Source organism: Chrysemys picta, chromosome 1 (genome assembly GCF_011386835.1).
Source record: "Chrysemys picta bellii isolate R12L10 chromosome 1, ASM1138683v2, whole genome shotgun sequence".
NCBI classification, from domain to species: Eukaryota; Metazoa; Chordata; order Testudines; family Emydidae; genus Chrysemys; species Chrysemys picta.
In genome coordinates, this window is record NC_088791.1 from 312,267,433 (window position 1) to 312,286,195 (window position 18,763).

Consider the following 18,763-nt stretch of genomic DNA (forward strand, 5'->3'; position numbering starts at 1 on the left):
CATGGTCTTGGAAGTGGATATATAGTGGTATATAGCTTTTGTAAATTTGAGTTGTGATGATCACGTCATTCAGTAGGTTAAATTAAATATGTTTATATTTTTGTTAATAATTCAAATAATTCAACAACCATATGGTACATATCTAGAAACACTTAAGTGGTTAATTGCACGTTAAATTCCTTTCCTCTTCCCCAATATAAACAACTGCAAAAATATTTACATTCCCTGTCTTGCTAGATTTATTTATGACTTTATAAGAAAAACACAGAAGTGTTATAAATTGAAACTTTAATCTCTTGTTTGACTCACTTTCTAAAATGTCAATGGTATCTTAGTTGGTTTATCTTACACACTATCCCACTCCTAACCTCAGAAAGGCACTTTACTGTAAAATTTTGAACTATTGTGACATTAGCCAAGCTAGTGGGAAATAAGAAGTTGTTTCTTATAATTAAGTTCAAGTTATTCCACCCAAAATCAGAAGCTGCAACTAGAGAAAAAAGGTGTTTTGGTTTTTTTTAATTCTTTAAGAATCTTTTTCACCTTTTTGTAACTCCAGTGTTATGCTGGTGTAATTCTGTTGAAATTGGAAGAGTTTACACCAACATTAAACTGCAGTAACACAATAGTGAATCAGACCCAGCATATAGAAAAAACAACCTCATCCCAAAACAAACATATAAATGATAAAACCACCCACTGAAATTCTGTGTATTTAAAATGAGAGAATGTATGGCTCAATGCCCTTCCAAAGTGTGTTCTTTGTTTAAAATAAAATAGTGCATGAGTACCTTGATTTTCTTCTAGAGCAAACCATACCTCTCAACTTTCAAAACTGAGAGACAAGCTATGAAAATGTGTGACAAATTACCAAATTGTGGAACACCTGCATTTTGGGCCATAATTTTCAGATCATCATGTTTTTTTAACCTGGTTTAGGGATATTTTGTCATTCTGTGAATTAAACTGGTATTTTAAATAGAAAAGTTGAAAAACAAATTCCATCATTTACAACCATAATGACTCCCCAACACTTGTGGCTTGCTAACAGATCTTGAACCATGGAGTTTCAGATCCCCAGTGCAGACTTCTACCATTTGAGCTACACTTTGTGGGCCAGCCACTAGAAAGGCACCTAACATACACTTTGTCATTAAGTTTCAGAACTAATTGTCAAACAGCACTAGAATGTTGGAAATTCTTTTCGTGGCTCTGGCATGGGTGTATGTATATTGGTTAGAGTCTGGGTAGCCAAGCACACAGATTTAGCTTGTTAATTCTTGGAGGCAGAGTTGATGAGACTTGGATTTGTCATACTAGAGGCCTGGGCACTATTTCCCAGGTCTGCCCTGTGCAAACTCTGTTAACTTCTTTATAAAATGGGTAAGAACAATACTTCATTGCCCTCTTGGTTAAGATATGAAGGCAATAATAAGAGCTCTGAAGTACACAGAAATGTAGACAGCAGTCAGTAAAGACCAGAACTCCTGGTTCCCAGCTCAGTGCACCTTCCTCTAGACCAGTGGTCTCCAAACTTTTTTGATCGTGCACCCCTATCAGTAAAAAAATTTTGAGCACTCACCCCCAATATATGTATATTTATTTATGTATAAATTATATACATGTACTACTATACTAATATATTATGTACATTATAAAACATACACAAAAATATAAATTAAAAGATGAGTTAAAGATGATAATATTTTTTAGTAAGAGCAATGTGATTCAATATGCTTCATTATTTCTGAAAATCTTGGTTTAACACTTTGTGATATAGCGATTCGAAGGTCTAGATTAGGGTTAGGGTGCAGAAGGGCGCTCAGGGTGGGGGTGCGGGGTCTGGGAGGGAGTTAGGGTGAGGGAGGGCGCTCAGGGTGTGGGTGTGGGAGGAGGCTCAGGGCTGGGGCAGGCAGGAGGTGCAGAGCACTTACCTGGGGAAGCTCCTGTTTGGTGCAGGGGGTGTGCAAGTGGCTCTGCGCAGCACAGCTCCTCTCCCATGGTCACGATTCTGGGAGCTGCCCCCTCTCCTCCTCCCCCCCGGCCCTCCAGCAGGCAGGGCCACCCGGAACGCAGGGGCTGCAAGGCCCTGGGCCCTAGCTTGTAGCTCTAAAGCCCCTTTCAGAATGCGGCTGTGCAAGTACGGGCCAGAGGACTCAGGAGGAGCAGGGGCAGCCACACAGCCCGCGGCCAGAGGGAAGCGGCGCTTTCCCCTTCAAAGCCGGCTTTGAAGGGTAAAGCACCGCTTCTCTCCAGCTGCTGGCTGCGCAGCTACTCCTGCTCCTCCACATGCCGGAGGACTCAGGGCCACATTCTGAAAAGGGCTTGAGAGCTGCAGGCCAGGGCCCTCTTGGCCCAGGGCCCTGCAGCCCCTAAAGCCCCTGCATTCTGGGTGGCCCTGCCTGTGGGTGGGGGCAGCTTCCTCGCTCGCTTGCTCCCTCCCTTCTCTGGCCGCCCCTTTTTTCCTCCGGCGGCGCTCCTCCTGCCCAAAGGAAGAAGGGCTGCTAACAGCCTGGCTTATAGAATGGCTTTTATAATTAGCCAGGAGCTCGTTGATGACTTTCAGCAGTTTTTCCACCTCATGCTGACGCCCAACTTCATGGGCCGTAGGAGTAGCAGCACCAAGCTGGCGCCAGATCTATGGCGTCTCCACCCAATGGTCCCTGCAGGAAAGAGGAGCTGGCTGTTCATCTGCTTGCATCTACTGCCAGGGATAAAAATTTAATTGGGAAGGGAGGGCCCCACCAAATATTACCTCCACCAAATATTTTTGCTTATGGAAACTATTTAGCAACTCTCCTGCTAAGATTTAATACAGTTGAAATTTTAAATTCAAAATAGTAAATGAAGGGGGAAAAGTATTTACGTCGTTAATGTTGGATTTTGTAATATTTACCCTGTGATTTGTCTTCAGACTCAAAACTGAATGGAGACATTTCATCTGCTCTGAAATAGTTGAAGATTTATGGAGACTAAATAACAGCACAAACTTTCAAAGAGCATTTTGAAAGGTTCAGGCACTTCTCGAGGACAAATCAAACAGTGTTTGGCTGGATTAGCACAATCACTATGAGTTCTTTTCTTCTAAAAGGAAATTGTAGTCTAAACAGTTACGACATTTTACAGCACTAATGCCGTTAAATGAAAACAAAGACTAGCTATAGATCAAATGAAAACTAGTTAACAATGGGAATGTAATAAGTTATTCAGCGCTATTTGCAACTCATTTTCCCTTCTACAATTTTGGTTTAGTCTCGTAAGGACTATGGCTGAATTTTGTATTAATTGATTTTGTTGTACTTTTGAACATTGCTAAATCTGAGAATTCAGTCTAGTCTTGATAGGTATAGGCTGGAAACATCTTTAACCATACATAACTGAAGTATCAGCTAAACTTTAAAGGATATCACTTATTAATAGGTTGTAGGAAATTGTAGTAATATCTTTAAAGTGTTGTTCCATATACTAAGAATGCAGCAAATGTGTATCTTCATTTAAACTCCTAATAAGACTTACAATTTATTTTAGTTAAAGTAAAACAGGGTTTTTTATTAGAAAGGCTGAAAAGCCATTGCATATAGGATTTTGGAAATTCTTCAGACAAGATAATCAGGGAGGATTGATGGTATGTTGATAGAAAGCAGGCATCTTTAACTAATAATTTCAGTGGATCAGTCACGCACCTTTATTTCTGTCAGCTATACTGTACAAAAAACAGGTAGTAACATGACCTGCAGATGGCATATTATCATAACCCCTGGGCTATGCTATAGAATACACTGTTATTTAATAAACTCCTGGAATGTCTTCATGGAACTTTTTCATAATTATTACATATATTCCTGTAGTAGATGATGTACTCAGAATCTTCATTAACTTTCTTGCAGCTTAACAGAAACATAACCTGTAATAAAAAGTGCGTCCTAATTGTGTATGTCTAGCCTGCAGGTTTTCCAACAGGGAAATTCATGTGTCAGATTTTTTTTATTGATATGGAGAAATGATTCAGCCCTGGAAATTGGAAATAAAGAGGATTAACTGAGCATTAACTGAGATCTACTGAGAGCTGGAGTAGGGGAATTGGTAATTGCTGCAAGGAGGACAGTAATTAGAAGCTATTTTGTGTGGGGAGGTTACAGGAGGTTGGGGGAAGAGAATGGTGACATACTAAAACTACTTGTGTTCTGCAGTGAGACAATCTGGCCTCAGACTTTTTGCCTGGTTACTAAACACATTTTAAAGTCCAGCCTACACTGAAACCTAGCTGGGGGACAGCTATGTTATAATCAGGTTTCTTGATGTGGTATTTGCAGAATGAACAAAACTTTGGTTACATTATTTCATTAGGTGGTTTGGGTTAGACTTATCCATAGTAATTGCCAGGATTATTTCCTTTTCTTAAAATCAGTGTGGCACTTGCCACACTAGGGATATAACTCCATTTTTCACTACCAACCCAGTTGTCCATAGCTTTATTTAAAAAAATCCTTTGGTACATTGAGTTTATAGCTAATTCCTTTAATACCCTGGAATGTATGTCATATCCACTGGCAGTTTTTAAAATATATTCAACTTTTGCTAACATTCCATTATCTGTTCTTGTCTCTTTAAGTTATATTATATGCCCTCATCATTGTAGTATCTGAGCACTTTCCAAGGAAAAGTGATGCGATTTATGTTGGTTCTTACATTGGGAGTTGGTTTCATAGTGTTGGACCAAGAAAGCTCTTTGTCTTGCACATTTGTGGTACAGTTTCATTTTGCCTGTGGAGTGGAGCTGTTGACAGTGGTCCTCATCCTGGAGCTATAGGTGATCTTTTAGTTACAATGGGCCCTGGCCATTGAGTGCCTTTGAGGTAATGAAGACATTTGGATGGTATTCTGTGGGAAGTCACTGTAGGAAATGGAGGGACAGTTCTATGTGTTCACAGTAGCCCGTGTTGCCGAAGAGACATGCTGCTGTGTTCTGTACTAGGTGGCATTTATGAAGGCCATTGAAATTAATCCTTTCTGAGGAACATAAAACAGGATTAAGCATTTTCCTCTCATGTCAAACTCCTGAAAAGGGTTTTCTTTTATAACAGAAAAAGCAGATGTATTCTTTCAGTTTTTCATAAGCAGATATATTTGGAAATTATTAAGATTTTAGGCATGTGAAGAGTGATTCAACAGTAAAGCTTTTTCCATTCTTGTGAGAGCTGTAACCTTTCAAGCTGAAACTTCAAATCCTCAATCTGAAGACTTAATATAGAATAAAATAAAGACTGACATGTTTTCCTGCTTCAGGCTTCTAAAAATACTGGCCTTCTGATCTGTTTTTAAAATGTGTTTTCAGTTTAGTGATTATGGTTAAAATTAAGGGACGAGTTAGAAAAATTGTAGATGTTATGTATAAATGTTGCAACCACAGTACTTTTCATTGCAAGCTGAAAAATCTGAATTCAAGCTGAACTTAATTTCAAACCCTGGACTGAAGGAGGTAAGAATAGTTGGAATCAGATAAAAAAAATCACTTCATTTTTAAGAGCTTGCACAAGATCGCTTGTAGTGTGATTTTTATATATTTCACTCTATCAAAAAATTAAAAATTGATAATATTTCAATGACATTTAGTGACTGTGGCTTTATGCCTTGCAAAACAATTTGAGTAGAAACCCCTCATTAAATGGTAAAGTCAAAGCAAGAAGAAAGTTTTTGACTCGTGCTGATATTGTAGGAACCGGGAGCCCATTTTCCAGTGCTCTGGGAGTTGCATGGCTAAATTCCAGCTCACTGCTTTTGAAAATGTACCCCTCAGGGTTTTATTTCTGGCTTTTTAATGCTGAACAGACAACATGCTGCTAACTCCTGTTTTTCCTCATCCCCTCACATGGATCTGGATCATGGAATTGGCCACAATTCTTTCCCTTGATTTGAGGCAGTAGGACTGATGATAAGCCACAGTTTTATCCACCAGAAGGCCAGCATTTCGTTTGACCCCACTCCTGTCTCTGTTCTGTGTTAGGTAGGTCAGAAACGCACCAGCACTAGATGGAGCACAACAAAGCAACTCTGTATATTTCAGCTGTCACCACTTTGATCAGGCTGCCTCTTCCCACTCTTATATTTTACTTCTGGTGCCTTTCACTCTTCTGCTTAGCCTGCCTCAGCACTTCATGGCAGCAATGTCAGGAGCAGGGAGCAGACACCTATGGACCATGGATTCTGATTCAAAGCATCTGCAAAGCTACCTCATTTCCCTCTCTTCAAAACTTTCCCTATAACTACTTTGGCATGATACCTACCAAAAAAATTGACAATGGTAGGCCACTGGTTTGCTGATACCACTGCCTATCATGCTGTCCAAAATTGTCTCATTGTTTCCTTTGTGACAAAGTTCCTCCTCTGCCTTGGTGGGTCCTGCGCTTTCTGGCGGATTTGCTTGCCTCAGAGGTTCACAGCAGCCTTCAGTTTGGCTGCTTTTGCTAGAGGCTCAAACCCGCCGTTCACTCAGCTAACCTCATAGCTGGCCAGCATGGGGGAAGCGGAGAACAATCTCTTCAGTCTCTGTCCCACCAAGTGGGTCGGGGATAGACCAGATCCCTTTCCAAATATGACCTTCCTCTCTGGTGTTTGTCACAAACCAGGTCAACTCCTCCTTTGTCAGATAGGAAGTTGGAGGAATGGGGGGGAGCCCAGGCCCAGCCTCTACACCAGGTTCCAGCCCAGGACCCTGTGGATAGCAGCTGTCTACAACGTCTCCTGTATCAGCTGCGTGACAGCTACAACTCCCTGGGCTACTTCCCCATGGCCTCCCCCAAGCACCTTCTTTATCCTCACTGCAGGACCTTCCTCCTGAAGCCTGATAATGCTTGTACTCAGTCCTCCAGCAGCAGACCTTCTCACTCACTCACTCCTTGTGCGCTCCCCCCCCCACTAACTGATGCAAGGTTCTTTTTAAACCAGGTGTCCTGATTAGCCTTCCTGCCATAATTGATTCTAATAAGTTCTTAATTGGCTCCAGGTGTCTTAATTAGCTTGCCTGTCTTAATTGGTTCTAGGAGGTTCCTGATTGCTCTAGGGCAGCCCCTGCTCTGGTCACTCAGGGAACAGAAAACTATTCATCCAGTGCCCAGTATATTTGCCTTCTACCAGACTCCTGCACCCAACTGGTCTGGGTCTGTCACACCTTGTACTCCCCAGTAGTCTGTCTGTGTCCATCTGTTCTCTCTTGCCTTACGTTTAGACTGGAAATTCTTTAGGGCAGGGGTTGTCTTTTTATTCTGCGTTTGTACAGTACCTAGCACAATGGAGTCCTGGTCCATGAACAGAGCTATTAAGTACAGACACTTCCTGGGTTACGCAAGACCCAACTTACGCAAATTTGCACTTACGGAAAAAGTTCCATAAGCCAGAAATAGGATTTTCGAGTTGTGGAAATTTTTGCGTAACATACAGGTATACGTTTCCGACTTGCGCAAAATTCGAGTTACATGAGGCTTTCCGGAACGGAACGATTGCGTAAATTGGGGGTGTCTGTACTATGGTAATGCAAATAATAAATAATAATCAATGAAAAAATTTACCAGGCCTAGCCAAGCTTCTCCATTAAGCCTTCATGAAAGCCTGGGATGGGACAATGTCCTTATATGAGCCTCCCATCCAAGGGTGCTTCTCAGTGGCCAGATGAAGGTGGTGAGCTCTGGATTACACTTGTCCTCAGGATTGAATTGCCATCTCTCTCAAAAGCAAGAAGCTGAGAGTGAGAAAGGACACCTCAGAAGATTCTTCACTGTTGCCTTCCAGAAAGACAACTGCAAAAGGTAGGTCTCTGTTCATTTTCCACCATTTTATATAGCAACTCCATCTCTCCTCATTGCTTTAAAAATGATGAATATCCAAGAAAGGCCTGAGTTTGCTCCCTCACAACAATCAGAAGATGGAGAACTCTTGGATTCAGATTCCTCAGTGCTTTTTGGCAATACCAAGCAAATCATAGACTTCAGTGCTCCCTTCCTGAACTATTCACATACAAAGAGTACTTCTCTGAGAGATCCATTTGGGTGAAAGCCTTTCCCCTCCTGGTTAGTTTCGATAAAATGGTGACCAAAGTTTGGGAAAAAACAGTAAAAAACAGTAAATATTCTTTTCCCAGATCTTTTCCTGGGACAAAACTGCCCCTTGGGGAATGATCCACAGAATTTACTCATGAATTTGTGGCAACTTTCCTCAAGATCCAGGGGATCCAGGTCTTTCCCTACTTTGACAAATGGTTAATCAAAGCACATCTGCCAGAGGTCCACTCAGATAGGTCCTGTGACTTTTCCCTCTCAGACTTCTTTGTTAGCCAGAACTAGAGCTCCCTCCTTTGCATATGCCACCTAGCAGCAATGTTTTGTACTTGAAGGGATAGTCAGACCATCTGCTGACAGAATGGAAATGATTTTACCCGCCACACAGTCTCAGTGTCTGCAGGTTCCATCTGCCCTCTTAGTGATGCAAATGCTTGTGGCCTTCTGTACAGTACCCTGGACCAGCTTCTGTTCAAACTTCTTACTTCCCTCAGTTTAACTACAATAGAACCAATGCTTGCAGACCCTCCATTATCCTGCATCTTGTTGGATGAACAGTTGCAATTGTGCAGAAGGATTCCCTTGTCAGAACCAGAATAAGTATGGTCACCAGTGACGTAGGTCCCAGGGTGAGGAGTGACTGATTCTAGGGTCCAACTTGGGGCATATAGGCTCATCAATAGGCTAAAATTCAAGGATGTTAGCATACAGTAACCACATCTGTTTAGAATCAGTGCCACCAGAGGTGAAATAGAAAGATTCCTAGTGGGGGTGTCATTCCCTGGTTTCCAGCTTTCTCAGGGCGCTCTCCAATATGATGATCAGGATCCAGCACCTGGAACCTCAGGGGATGTTATCTCTTTACACCAGATTTAACTACATTGAAGTCAACGGGGTAATTGCTGTGAGAGGAATTAGTCCCTTAATCTTGAGTCCAAGATCCTCCTAATGCATCCCTTCTACCCCGATACATTTTGTGTCCCTAAAGCTACTTGCATACAAAACAGCATTTCTTGTAGCCTTAACCTTGGCAAGGCTCATAGAGAAATTAGCTGTCCTGTATTCTAGGTAATGTTTTCTTATTTTTCATATGGTCACCACAGGACAAAGTGGCTTACTCATAGACTCATGAAGACTTTAAGGTCAGAAGGGACCATTATGATCTTCTAGACTGATCTCCTGCACAACGCAGGCCACAGAATCTCACCCACCCACTCCTGTATCAAACCCCTGACCTGTCTGAGCTATTGAAGTCCTCAACTTGTGGTTTAAAGACTTCAAGGTGCAGAGAATCCTCCTGCAAGTGACCCGTGCCCCAGGCTGCAGAGAAAGGCGAAAAACCCCCAGGGCCTCTGCCAATCTGCCCTGGAGAAAAAATCCTTCCCGACCCCAAATATGGCGATCAGCTAAACCCTGAGCATGTGGGCAAGACTCACCAGCCAGACACCCTGGAAAGAATTCTCTGTAGTAACTCAGATCCCACCCTCTCTAGTGTCCCATCACAGGCCATTGGGCATATTTAACATAGTCCCCTAATGGGAGATTTCTCCTTTCCATATTAACCAAGAGTTAACCCTTCTTTCTGTCAGAAACCTCCAAAACAGGAGAGGATGTTGCATTCCCTAGACATTATTAACACAATCATCCAAAACACAGGGCTTGGTAGTGATAGGGGACTTCAACTACCCAGACATCTGTTGGGAAAATAATACAGCAAGGCACAGATTATCCAACTAGTTCTTGGAATGCATTGGAGACCATTTTAATTTCAGTAGGTGAAGAAAGCAACTAGGGGAGAGGCTGTTCTAGATTTGATATTGACCAATAGAGAGGAACTGGTTGAGAATTTGAAACTGACAGGCAGCTTGGGTGATAGTGATTATGAAATGATAGCATTCATGATTCTAAGGAATGGTAGGAGGGAAAAGAGCTAAGTTCCCTCCAAGGCTGCGCAGCAGCCTATTAAATGCTGCGCAGGCGCTCAGGACTGCAGCGGGGAGAGATGACTCTCCCCCAGCCCGGACCTGCCGCAGCTGGGGGAGAGGCACCCCTCCTCCAGCCCCGGTCCGGACCTGCCGTGGCCAGGGGTGAGGCGCCCCTCTCCTGGCCCCAACCCGGCCTGGACCTGCCATGGCGGGCAGAGGCACCTCTCCCCGCTGGCCCCAGCCTAGCCCCGGACCTACCATGGCATGGGGAGAGGCCGGGGGAGAGGCACCTATTCTGTGGTCCCAACCCCAGAGCTGCTGTGACAGGGAGAGGTGCCTCTCCCTCTCTTCCAGCCCAGGTGTTGCTGCAGGAAGAGAGAGCTGGGGGGAGTCTTCTTTCCCTGCCGTAGCCCCGGAGCAGCCTGCACCCCAAACCCCTCATCCCCGGACCCACCCCAGAGCCCGCACCCCCAGCTGGAGCCCTCACACTCCTGCACCCCAACCCTCTGCCCTAGTCCTGAACCCCCTCCTCCACCCCAAATCTCTCATCCCTGGCCCCACGGCAGAATCTCCCCACACACCTCAGCCCTGAGACCTCTCCTGCACCGCAAACCCCTCATCCCCAGAACCCCCAACCCTCTGCCCCAGCCCTGAGCCCCTCATCGCCAGTCCCACCCCAGAGCATGCACCACCCGCAACCCAACCTCTTTCCCAGCCTGGAGCCCCCTCCCACACTCTGAACCCTTCGGCCCCACCTCCCCCACATGAAGAGAGTACACTTATAAAGTTTGCAGAAACTACAAACCTGGGAGGGGTTGCATGTGCTTTAGAGGATTGTTTTGAATTTTAATCCTATCTGCACAAACTGGAGTAATGGTCTCAAGTAAATAAGATGAAATACAAAGTACTAGGACAAATACAAAATACTCCACTTAGGAAGGAACAATCAATTGCACACCTACAGAATGGGAAATGACTGCCTAGGAAGGAGTACTGCAGGAAGGGATCAGGGGGTTATAGTGGATCTCAAGCTAAATATGAGTGTAACACTGTTGCACCCCCCCCCCCAAAAAAAAAACCTACTATCATCATTCTGGGATGTATCACCATGAGTGTTGTAAGCAAGACACGAGAAATAATTCTTCCACTGTACTCTGCGCTGATATTGTGTCCAGTTCTGCGTGTTACATTTCAGGAAAAATGTGGACAAATTGGAGAAAGTCCAGAGAAGAGCAGCAAAAATGATTTAAAGGTCTAGAAAACATGACCTATGAGGAAAGATTGAAAATATTGGGTTTGTTTAGTCTGGAGAAGAGAGGACCAAGGGGGAGACAACAGTTTTCAAGTACATAAAAGGGTTTACGAGGAAGAGGGTAAAAAATTGTTCTTCTTAACCTCTGCGGATAGGATAAGAAACAGTGGGTTTAAATTGCAGCAAGGGCAGTTTAGGTTAGACATTAGGAAAAACTTGCTAGCTATCAGGGTAGGTAAGCACTGGAACAAATTGCCTAGGAAGGTTGTGGAATCTCTGTCATTGGAGGTTTTTAAGAACAGGTTAGACAAATGTCTGTCAGGAATGGCCTAGTTGTTATGTAGTCCTGCATTGAGTGCAGGGCACTGGACTAGGTGACCTATAGAGGTCCCCTACACTTCTATGATTATCATAGATCTCTGATCCTGTTTGAACAGGACAAATGACATATTTGAATTGACTCCCTCTTTGTTTCCTGAGAAGGAGCCAATAAGGGAGAAGCGGTTTCTTGTTGATCCATTGCTAGATAGAGCCATCTTACATTGAAGAAGCATATAAGACTGCAGAGAAACAGTATGTCTTTTCAATTTACTTCTACTCCCCTTTTCACATTACAGGCAGGGGAAATCTGAGAACATAAATTCTGTTTCTATGTGAGTAGAGCTGATTATTTCAATTTTCCAAGGTAAAGAAATGGAGCCAAATAGGGAAGTACTCTATTTAAGTAAAAGAGAGGAGTCCAGCAACACTGGAATGAGTCATAAAACTAAGTAACAATTTATAGACAAATAACAGTATATTACAATCTGCTATAAATATACAAACAAATCTGTGAACAATGGTATGTCATGTGGATGTAGTTCATTTACCTCTGAGCTTGTACTTTGGCATGTGGGAAGATGTACTTTACATATACAAGTCTCTACTATAATTTTGTTTTTGGCAAAAACTCATGGATTTAACTTTTTCAGGTGTGACACTGTAATTATCCATGTGGAAAAATGTGGTGTTAATTGTAACAAGTGAATTGTGGTTTTCTTTTAACACCAAATAGAAACAATGTGAATATTATTAAATGTCTGAGTTTTTTACTGGTTACAGTTTTCTGTGCCTTTGATTCTGTTTGCTCATAATATTAATTATAATGATTAGCATTGGAAAAATGTAGTCTTTAGCTCAGAAAATATTTATTAGAATGAGGTTCTACACATTAGTTTTTCTTTCATTGTTTCTCCTTAATACTATCAGATTTCTGTCAATGTAATATATGAACCAATTCAGTATATAACTCTTGCAATCTTTGATAAAAAGTTCTCAAAATAATCAGAAGGATATAAGTGATGTGATTTCCATTCTGTTTTCTTTTCCCTATAGGCATGGCAGCTGAGATTCAGCCATCTAGTGGGATACGGTGCCAAGTATTACTCCTACCTCATGTCCAGGGCCATTGCCTCCATGGTATGGAAACAGTGTTTTGTGCAGAACCCATTTGACAGGTAAAAAGAGAGAGTGCATGAAGTAGACCTGAATGGCGTACTAACTCTGGGAAGCAGAAAATTTGCTTGTCGTACTTATAGCAACATTTAGATTTTTTTATGTCATTTTAGTTGTTTTTTCTAAATATGTTGATTTTAAAAACATAGCAAAATATAACATAACCACAGATGATAAGATGAATTGTAGGACATGTTCACTGATGCAAAGAATACGGCATCAGCATTTTAAAATGTAGGTGCCAAGTGGGAGGCTCCAAAATCCATATGTAGTCATCTAATTAAAGAGCTTGATTTTCAAAAGTGTTAAATACCTGTAACTTCCATTTGACATAGAAGAAGCTGTCAGTATTAAACAAGCTTCTTGTCATCACCTTCAAAGCTCCACATAGCTCTTCATAGTTATCTTCCCTTTCAAGCTTTGCATTGCATCCCTCTGCTCGGCTAGTATACACAGCTTTATCTGCTTGTTTATTAGTTTCTCATCCAGTCTCCTCCGTGCCGCCTTCTGTGCAGTATCCTGTGCATGATGCAGCCTCCCTGAGCTCATCTGCAAGACTCCCTACCCTGTCTAAATCAAAGTCACTCTTGAAGACCAATTTTGTCCTGCTTCTTACAATCAGTCGAGCTGACTTGTACATCAGTTGCCTATTCTGCTTCTCTTAAGGCTGGTCTACACTGGGGGGGGGTGGGGTGGGATCGATCTAAGATACGCAACTTCAGCTATGAGAATAGCGTAGCTGAAGTCGACGTATCTTAGATCAACTTACCTCCCGTCCTCACGGCGCAGGATCGACGTCCGCGGCTCCCCCGTCAACTCCGCTTCCGCCGCTCGCTCTGGTGGCGTTCCGGAGTCGATGGGGAGTGCGTTCGGGGATCGATTTATCGCGTCCAGAGGAGACGCAATAAATTGATCTCCGATAGATCGATCGCTACCCGCCGATCCGGCGGGCAGTGTGGACTTACCCTTAGCCTCTTTCTACTAGTCTGTCTCCTTACGGTGTGAGCTCCGCGGAGCAAATACTGTTTCTTCCTGAATGTTTGGGAAGCACCTACCACACTGTAGGTACTACCATAAATAAATACATTTAATAACAGCCTATAAGCAAATAAATTCACATGTTCAAATATATTTGAAACTGTTTGCCTTAATTTGTAAATCTTTTTACCTGAATGTGTTATATTTGGCTGATATCAGAGAATCTAACTGTTTGTTTGTTTTGTTTGTTGGATGAAACTTCCAGCTTATCTAGACAAACTACACTGGGGGGTATTGCTTATTTGTACTGAGGTAGCACAAAATTTGAACATCTTGTGAGCTATCAAAATCTATCAAATCTCACTACAATTGAGAAAGTACCTTTTAGGACTTTTGTCATCCATTTTGACATCTATTTTAATTTTGGGCCAAAACTGTATTTAACATTCAAATAGTGATTTCCTAAAACAAGGAAGTTCTGTATTTGTTCAGGATGTGTGCCACTGGGCGGCAATAAGCAAAAGCATTTCCTGATGTATTTAGAAAACTGTTATTTAAATGTGGCTAGAAGCTATAGCAGTGTAGTTGTAGCCGTGTCAGTCCCAGGATATTACAGACACAAAGTGGGCGATGTAGTATCTTTTATTGGACTTCTATTGGTGAGAGAGACAAGATTTGAGCCACACAGAGCTCTTCTTATTTCAGAGCTAGTGACCATTTCTCGTCCTTGGAGGGTCTCATTTAATAACTGAAAAGGCCAGCACAAAATATAAGCAAAACCTTTATCCCCATGTCTGACTCTCAGCTCAATCTTAGCTTATTTGTTCCATCTGAGTCCACTGCTTGCCTCTGTCCAGGGCCAAGCCCTTTACAAGCAGGTCCCTTTCCTAGAGTCCATGGACTAGAATCCTTCCCTAGAACTAGGTGTCTGCAGAGGCCTGCCAACTGCAGCTGTTCTCCAGGAGAGCTCATATTTCTTGATAGACTGGGCTTCCTGCCACCATTTGGGAGATTTGTTTGCTGGGACCAGGTTTTCCCAATGGCCTGCCAATTGTAGGTCTCATTGTTGAGATCTCCTCTCTCTAGGAGCAGTGTATACCTTCTAGGCTCCTTACCCCAGTGAGCTGTCCTGGGAGTTTCCTGTTCCTAGGAGCTCACCTTCTCTCTGTGATAGCATGTCTAGAAGCACTTTCTCCCCAAGAGTATCTAGCTTAACTAAGCTCGCATAACTTTTTTATTAGGTCCAGTGCTCATTTACTTTAATAACCACAGGGCAGTCAGTTACTCCCAGATGGGCCTTCAGAAGGCAGTGGTAGGCAGACTGGGTTCTGATTCCCATGAAAGGGACCAGTCGCACCATGACAGTGAAGAAGTGGGATATTGCATGCAGGTAAGGAAGAAAATCCACAGTAGAAATGGAATCATTAGTTCTTATTTGTATTATTTTGACAAATTGACTTTTTTCATTTTAAAATCTTATGTCACATTCTTCTTCTTTGGATATATTGGCAAATGACAAATTCCAAACTGTTCTTACACCATAGCTACCGGTAAGTGTTCTAAGCAGTTATATCAGAGACTTATTAATTTGCCCCTGACAACAGTGAAGACTTAACAAGTTCTTTGCAAAGTACAATATTGCATAAAAACAACATAGTTTTTGTAAATATTAAATCTATCTAGCTTAGATCATTCTTGCATAATTTTAAATAGTGTGCATTTCTCTAATCAGTATATGATGAAGGCAGCTATTGTCTAAAGGTGGCAGGTTTTATTAGATCTATAGCTGTGTCTGTTCTGTAAAGAAACCAGAGACAAGTGTGACTGAAAGCTGAACGGGTTATGTATGCAGGTGGCTGTAATATTATCTGTCTTTTCCTTCAGGGCAATGGGTGAGCGTTATCGCAGAGAAATGCTGGCACATGGCGGTGGCAAAGAGCCCATGCTCATGGTTCAAGGTAAAAGAAAAAGGAGGATTGTTTTGTTTCTGTGACCTTCCTCCCCCTGTTCTGCCCTCTTTCCCCATTGCAAATATTAGTGGTTGCGATTAGATAGCAATAAATAATTTAAGAATATTTCCCTATCCAATCCTTTATACTTAACCAAAGTTTTCATAGGATTTATTAAAGGGGATATGTAGAGTAGATTTACCTAATTTAATAGACTGGATCTCAAATAATGCTTCATGGATCACTAGAACTCATGGTAATACCAAGAATGAAATATTTTGAGATCCAAACAACAGGGGGAATAAGATGTTGGAAAGGAATCTCTTTCAGAGTGGTCCATAGAATTCAAAGGTACCAGTCAGATGCTCTGAAAAAGGAGAGACACACCATCATTAATTTTTTTTAAGTTCGTTTTACTGATTTTTACCTATATATTAACTGAAAGGCCATCATTCTAAGTATTGCTGATGTGGAAATAGGAAATCTTTTGTTCAGTGTTACTTTGATAGCACCAAAGCAGGTCAGGTAGTGTCAGCACTTTGATAATGCACTCTCAATATAAAGGGAGGTTGAAGATTGTAACAAAATTTGGTTTTGATCAGTATCCCTCCTAGAATCCCCTTCTCGTATTTATTCCTTTTGGTGCAGACAAGAACATAAACTGCATTCTTAAATCAAGTCTCTGATTCAAATATTATTTGAATAAAGAAATCTACAAGATGTTTCCATTTATGAAGCACATGAAACCATACATAACTGCACATGAGTTTTCCCTTCTGTTGTGGGAGTACATCATTTCATTTGCTTATATTTCCAGACAAAAATATATTACTGTGAGTTGCGGTTGAGAGTATGTATCAGTAATTTTAGGGTAAAATTCATTCCTGAAGTGGTATATTGATTCCAAAAAGAAGCATTATAATTTCAGGAAATTCAGCGTTAAGGTTACATTTAAAATAAATCCAAATATGTTTAAATATAGAAATGTACAGTTACGGCACCCTGACATCCATAGCTCTGCCATGCATAGGGGGCAGTATGGAAAAAAAGTCATATAGACTGTTGTAAGGAAAGCAGATAATGGGGGAGAAAAGTGAGCATGGTCACTTGTAAAATGTAATCTGTTTGCCTTTTCAAATTTTATTTAAATAAATGGAACCTTAAAAACTAAACTGAATCTTATTATGTCACATTAAGCACTATCATAGTGGAGTTGCATTTAGTCTGTTGTTTGTACAGGCATCACAGTAATCAGATAACAGTACCTCTTTCCTATTTGTCAGTATGAGCATAATTGATACTTGCAGTAAGAATGCTGAATAAAAAATCAGCATTATACAGTGATAAATTCACTGGCACCATGTATACTTACCTAATTTTTTCTAGTTGTTCTTTAAGATGATTTTAAAAAGAGAGCTTTTAAAGGTGGATGAAGTCATACAAATTAGCAGAGAAAATCGTCTCTTCTTTTCACTTTATGTAGGGTTCTTGTTTTAGTGCTAAAATAGTTCATCCAAAAAAAAAAAAGGGGGGGGGGCAAAACGTGTCCCAGTAGAGGGATGGAATAATTGCCACTGAAAATGAAAACCTTTATTGAAATGAAATGGTCCAGTTTTGATTTGTCACCCTGACTTTTCATTTTATGCCACACCCATGTGAGGTTAGGTAGTTCCTTTGCTTATCTTGCAACAGTTATGAATACTGTGGACTGTACATATGTGAAAGCTTTTTACTCTCCTGTCCCCATCATTCTATATTTAGTACAGGAATAAGATTTTAAACAGAAAAGTAATGTCAGCTACTCTAATGTGTTGTCATTCCTTAATATCATCCAGTTACCCTTTTCAGTGAGCTTTTTGTGTCTCTCTCACCATCCTCCTCTTCATTAAGACATTCCAAAACACTGTTCCTCCAACTGCAGAAATGCTATTTCCACACACCTCCTCCAAATACATCCTTTACCACCAAGCAATAGTGACCTCTTGCTGACACTACTTTCTTATGGGGGAAGTTTCAGTATTCTCTGATAATAGGTGCCACATTTCACAAGTCTAAATTTTCTAGGCTCTGATTTCAAGATCTAACTTTTAGATAGAGTTATGCTTGTGCAAGTCTGACTACTGGTTAAACACACACACAAAGCTCTTCCCTTCTAAAGCACGTTAATGAACGTGTCAGTGCTAAGGTGGCCATATTTAATCATTTCCATTGACTTTTTGGTAAAATCTCCTTAATATGACACATTCTTTCACTTGTTCACTTTCTTTATTGCAGTGTTGTAGTGTTGCTTCTCAGATTGTATCATCTTCTCATTTTTATTTTTTAAATGTTTAGATATAGCCCTAGCTTCAATCTTTCTCTCACATGATCCTTCAGATTCACTGATGAGGAAGATATAGAACTCGATCCAACTTCCACTGAAATCAGTGGAGAGACTCCTTTTGGACTGGGCCTTTAATTAAGGACCTGAGATTTATACATCTGTTTGCTTGAATTTGAATCCCACCAGTAACAGCAATGTGCATTACTATTTTAAAAGATGCAGTGTCACCATGAAGTCCTTTCAGAATCTTCTCATGATATTAACTCTGTTGCATGACCAATTATTTACTAGATACAAATATGTGCTGTAGGAACCACAGATAGAAAATAACTTCAGCTGTTTTGTTCAAGAGGCCATCATTTGGTATTTAAAGAAAAAAATACAGTTATGACATAAAATCCATTCGTTCACCTCTGCCAAATGTCAATGTAGACATTATTGATCCCTGCTTTGCTTTGTATCATGAAATCCCAGTGTTCAGCACTTCAGAATAAATGGGTAGGATGGTGCTCAGGGGCCACATAGTGTAGTGGGTTGATCACAGAGATTGAAGCCAGACCTGACTCTTTGTCTAACTTACCATCTTCTAATCTTGAGAGAGAGCACAAAGCGGAGTTCAAAACCTAACTGTTCTTTGTCTTTGAAAATCTGCCTCCTAGAGACTGATTTTAAAAAGTGCACTTGCAAAATAGATGTGAAGTTGTGTTCCTAAGCCATTCATACAATGACTGTATTGTAGGCAGATACCTAATTATCCACTTCTGTGCATGAATACCCAATATACATGTGCA

The 18,763-nt window shown here is 41.3% G+C and overlaps 1 protein-coding gene across 4 annotated transcripts in view; it reads left to right on the forward strand.

Moving 5' to 3' along the window:
- The window catches only part of MIPEP (mitochondrial intermediate peptidase), a 115,075-nt gene that overhangs the window by 92,122 nt on the left and 4,190 nt on the right, over positions 1-18,763 (forward strand). For all 4 annotated transcript variants that reach the window (XM_042845751.2, XM_024111571.3, XM_005310595.5 and 1 more), the window contains 2 exons: positions 12,603-12,724; positions 15,585-15,658. In XM_042845751.2, coding sequence (XP_042701685.2) covers positions 12,603-12,724; positions 15,585-15,658 — 196 coding nt within the window. The remainder of the gene's footprint in view (positions 1-12,602; positions 12,725-15,584; positions 15,659-18,763) is intronic.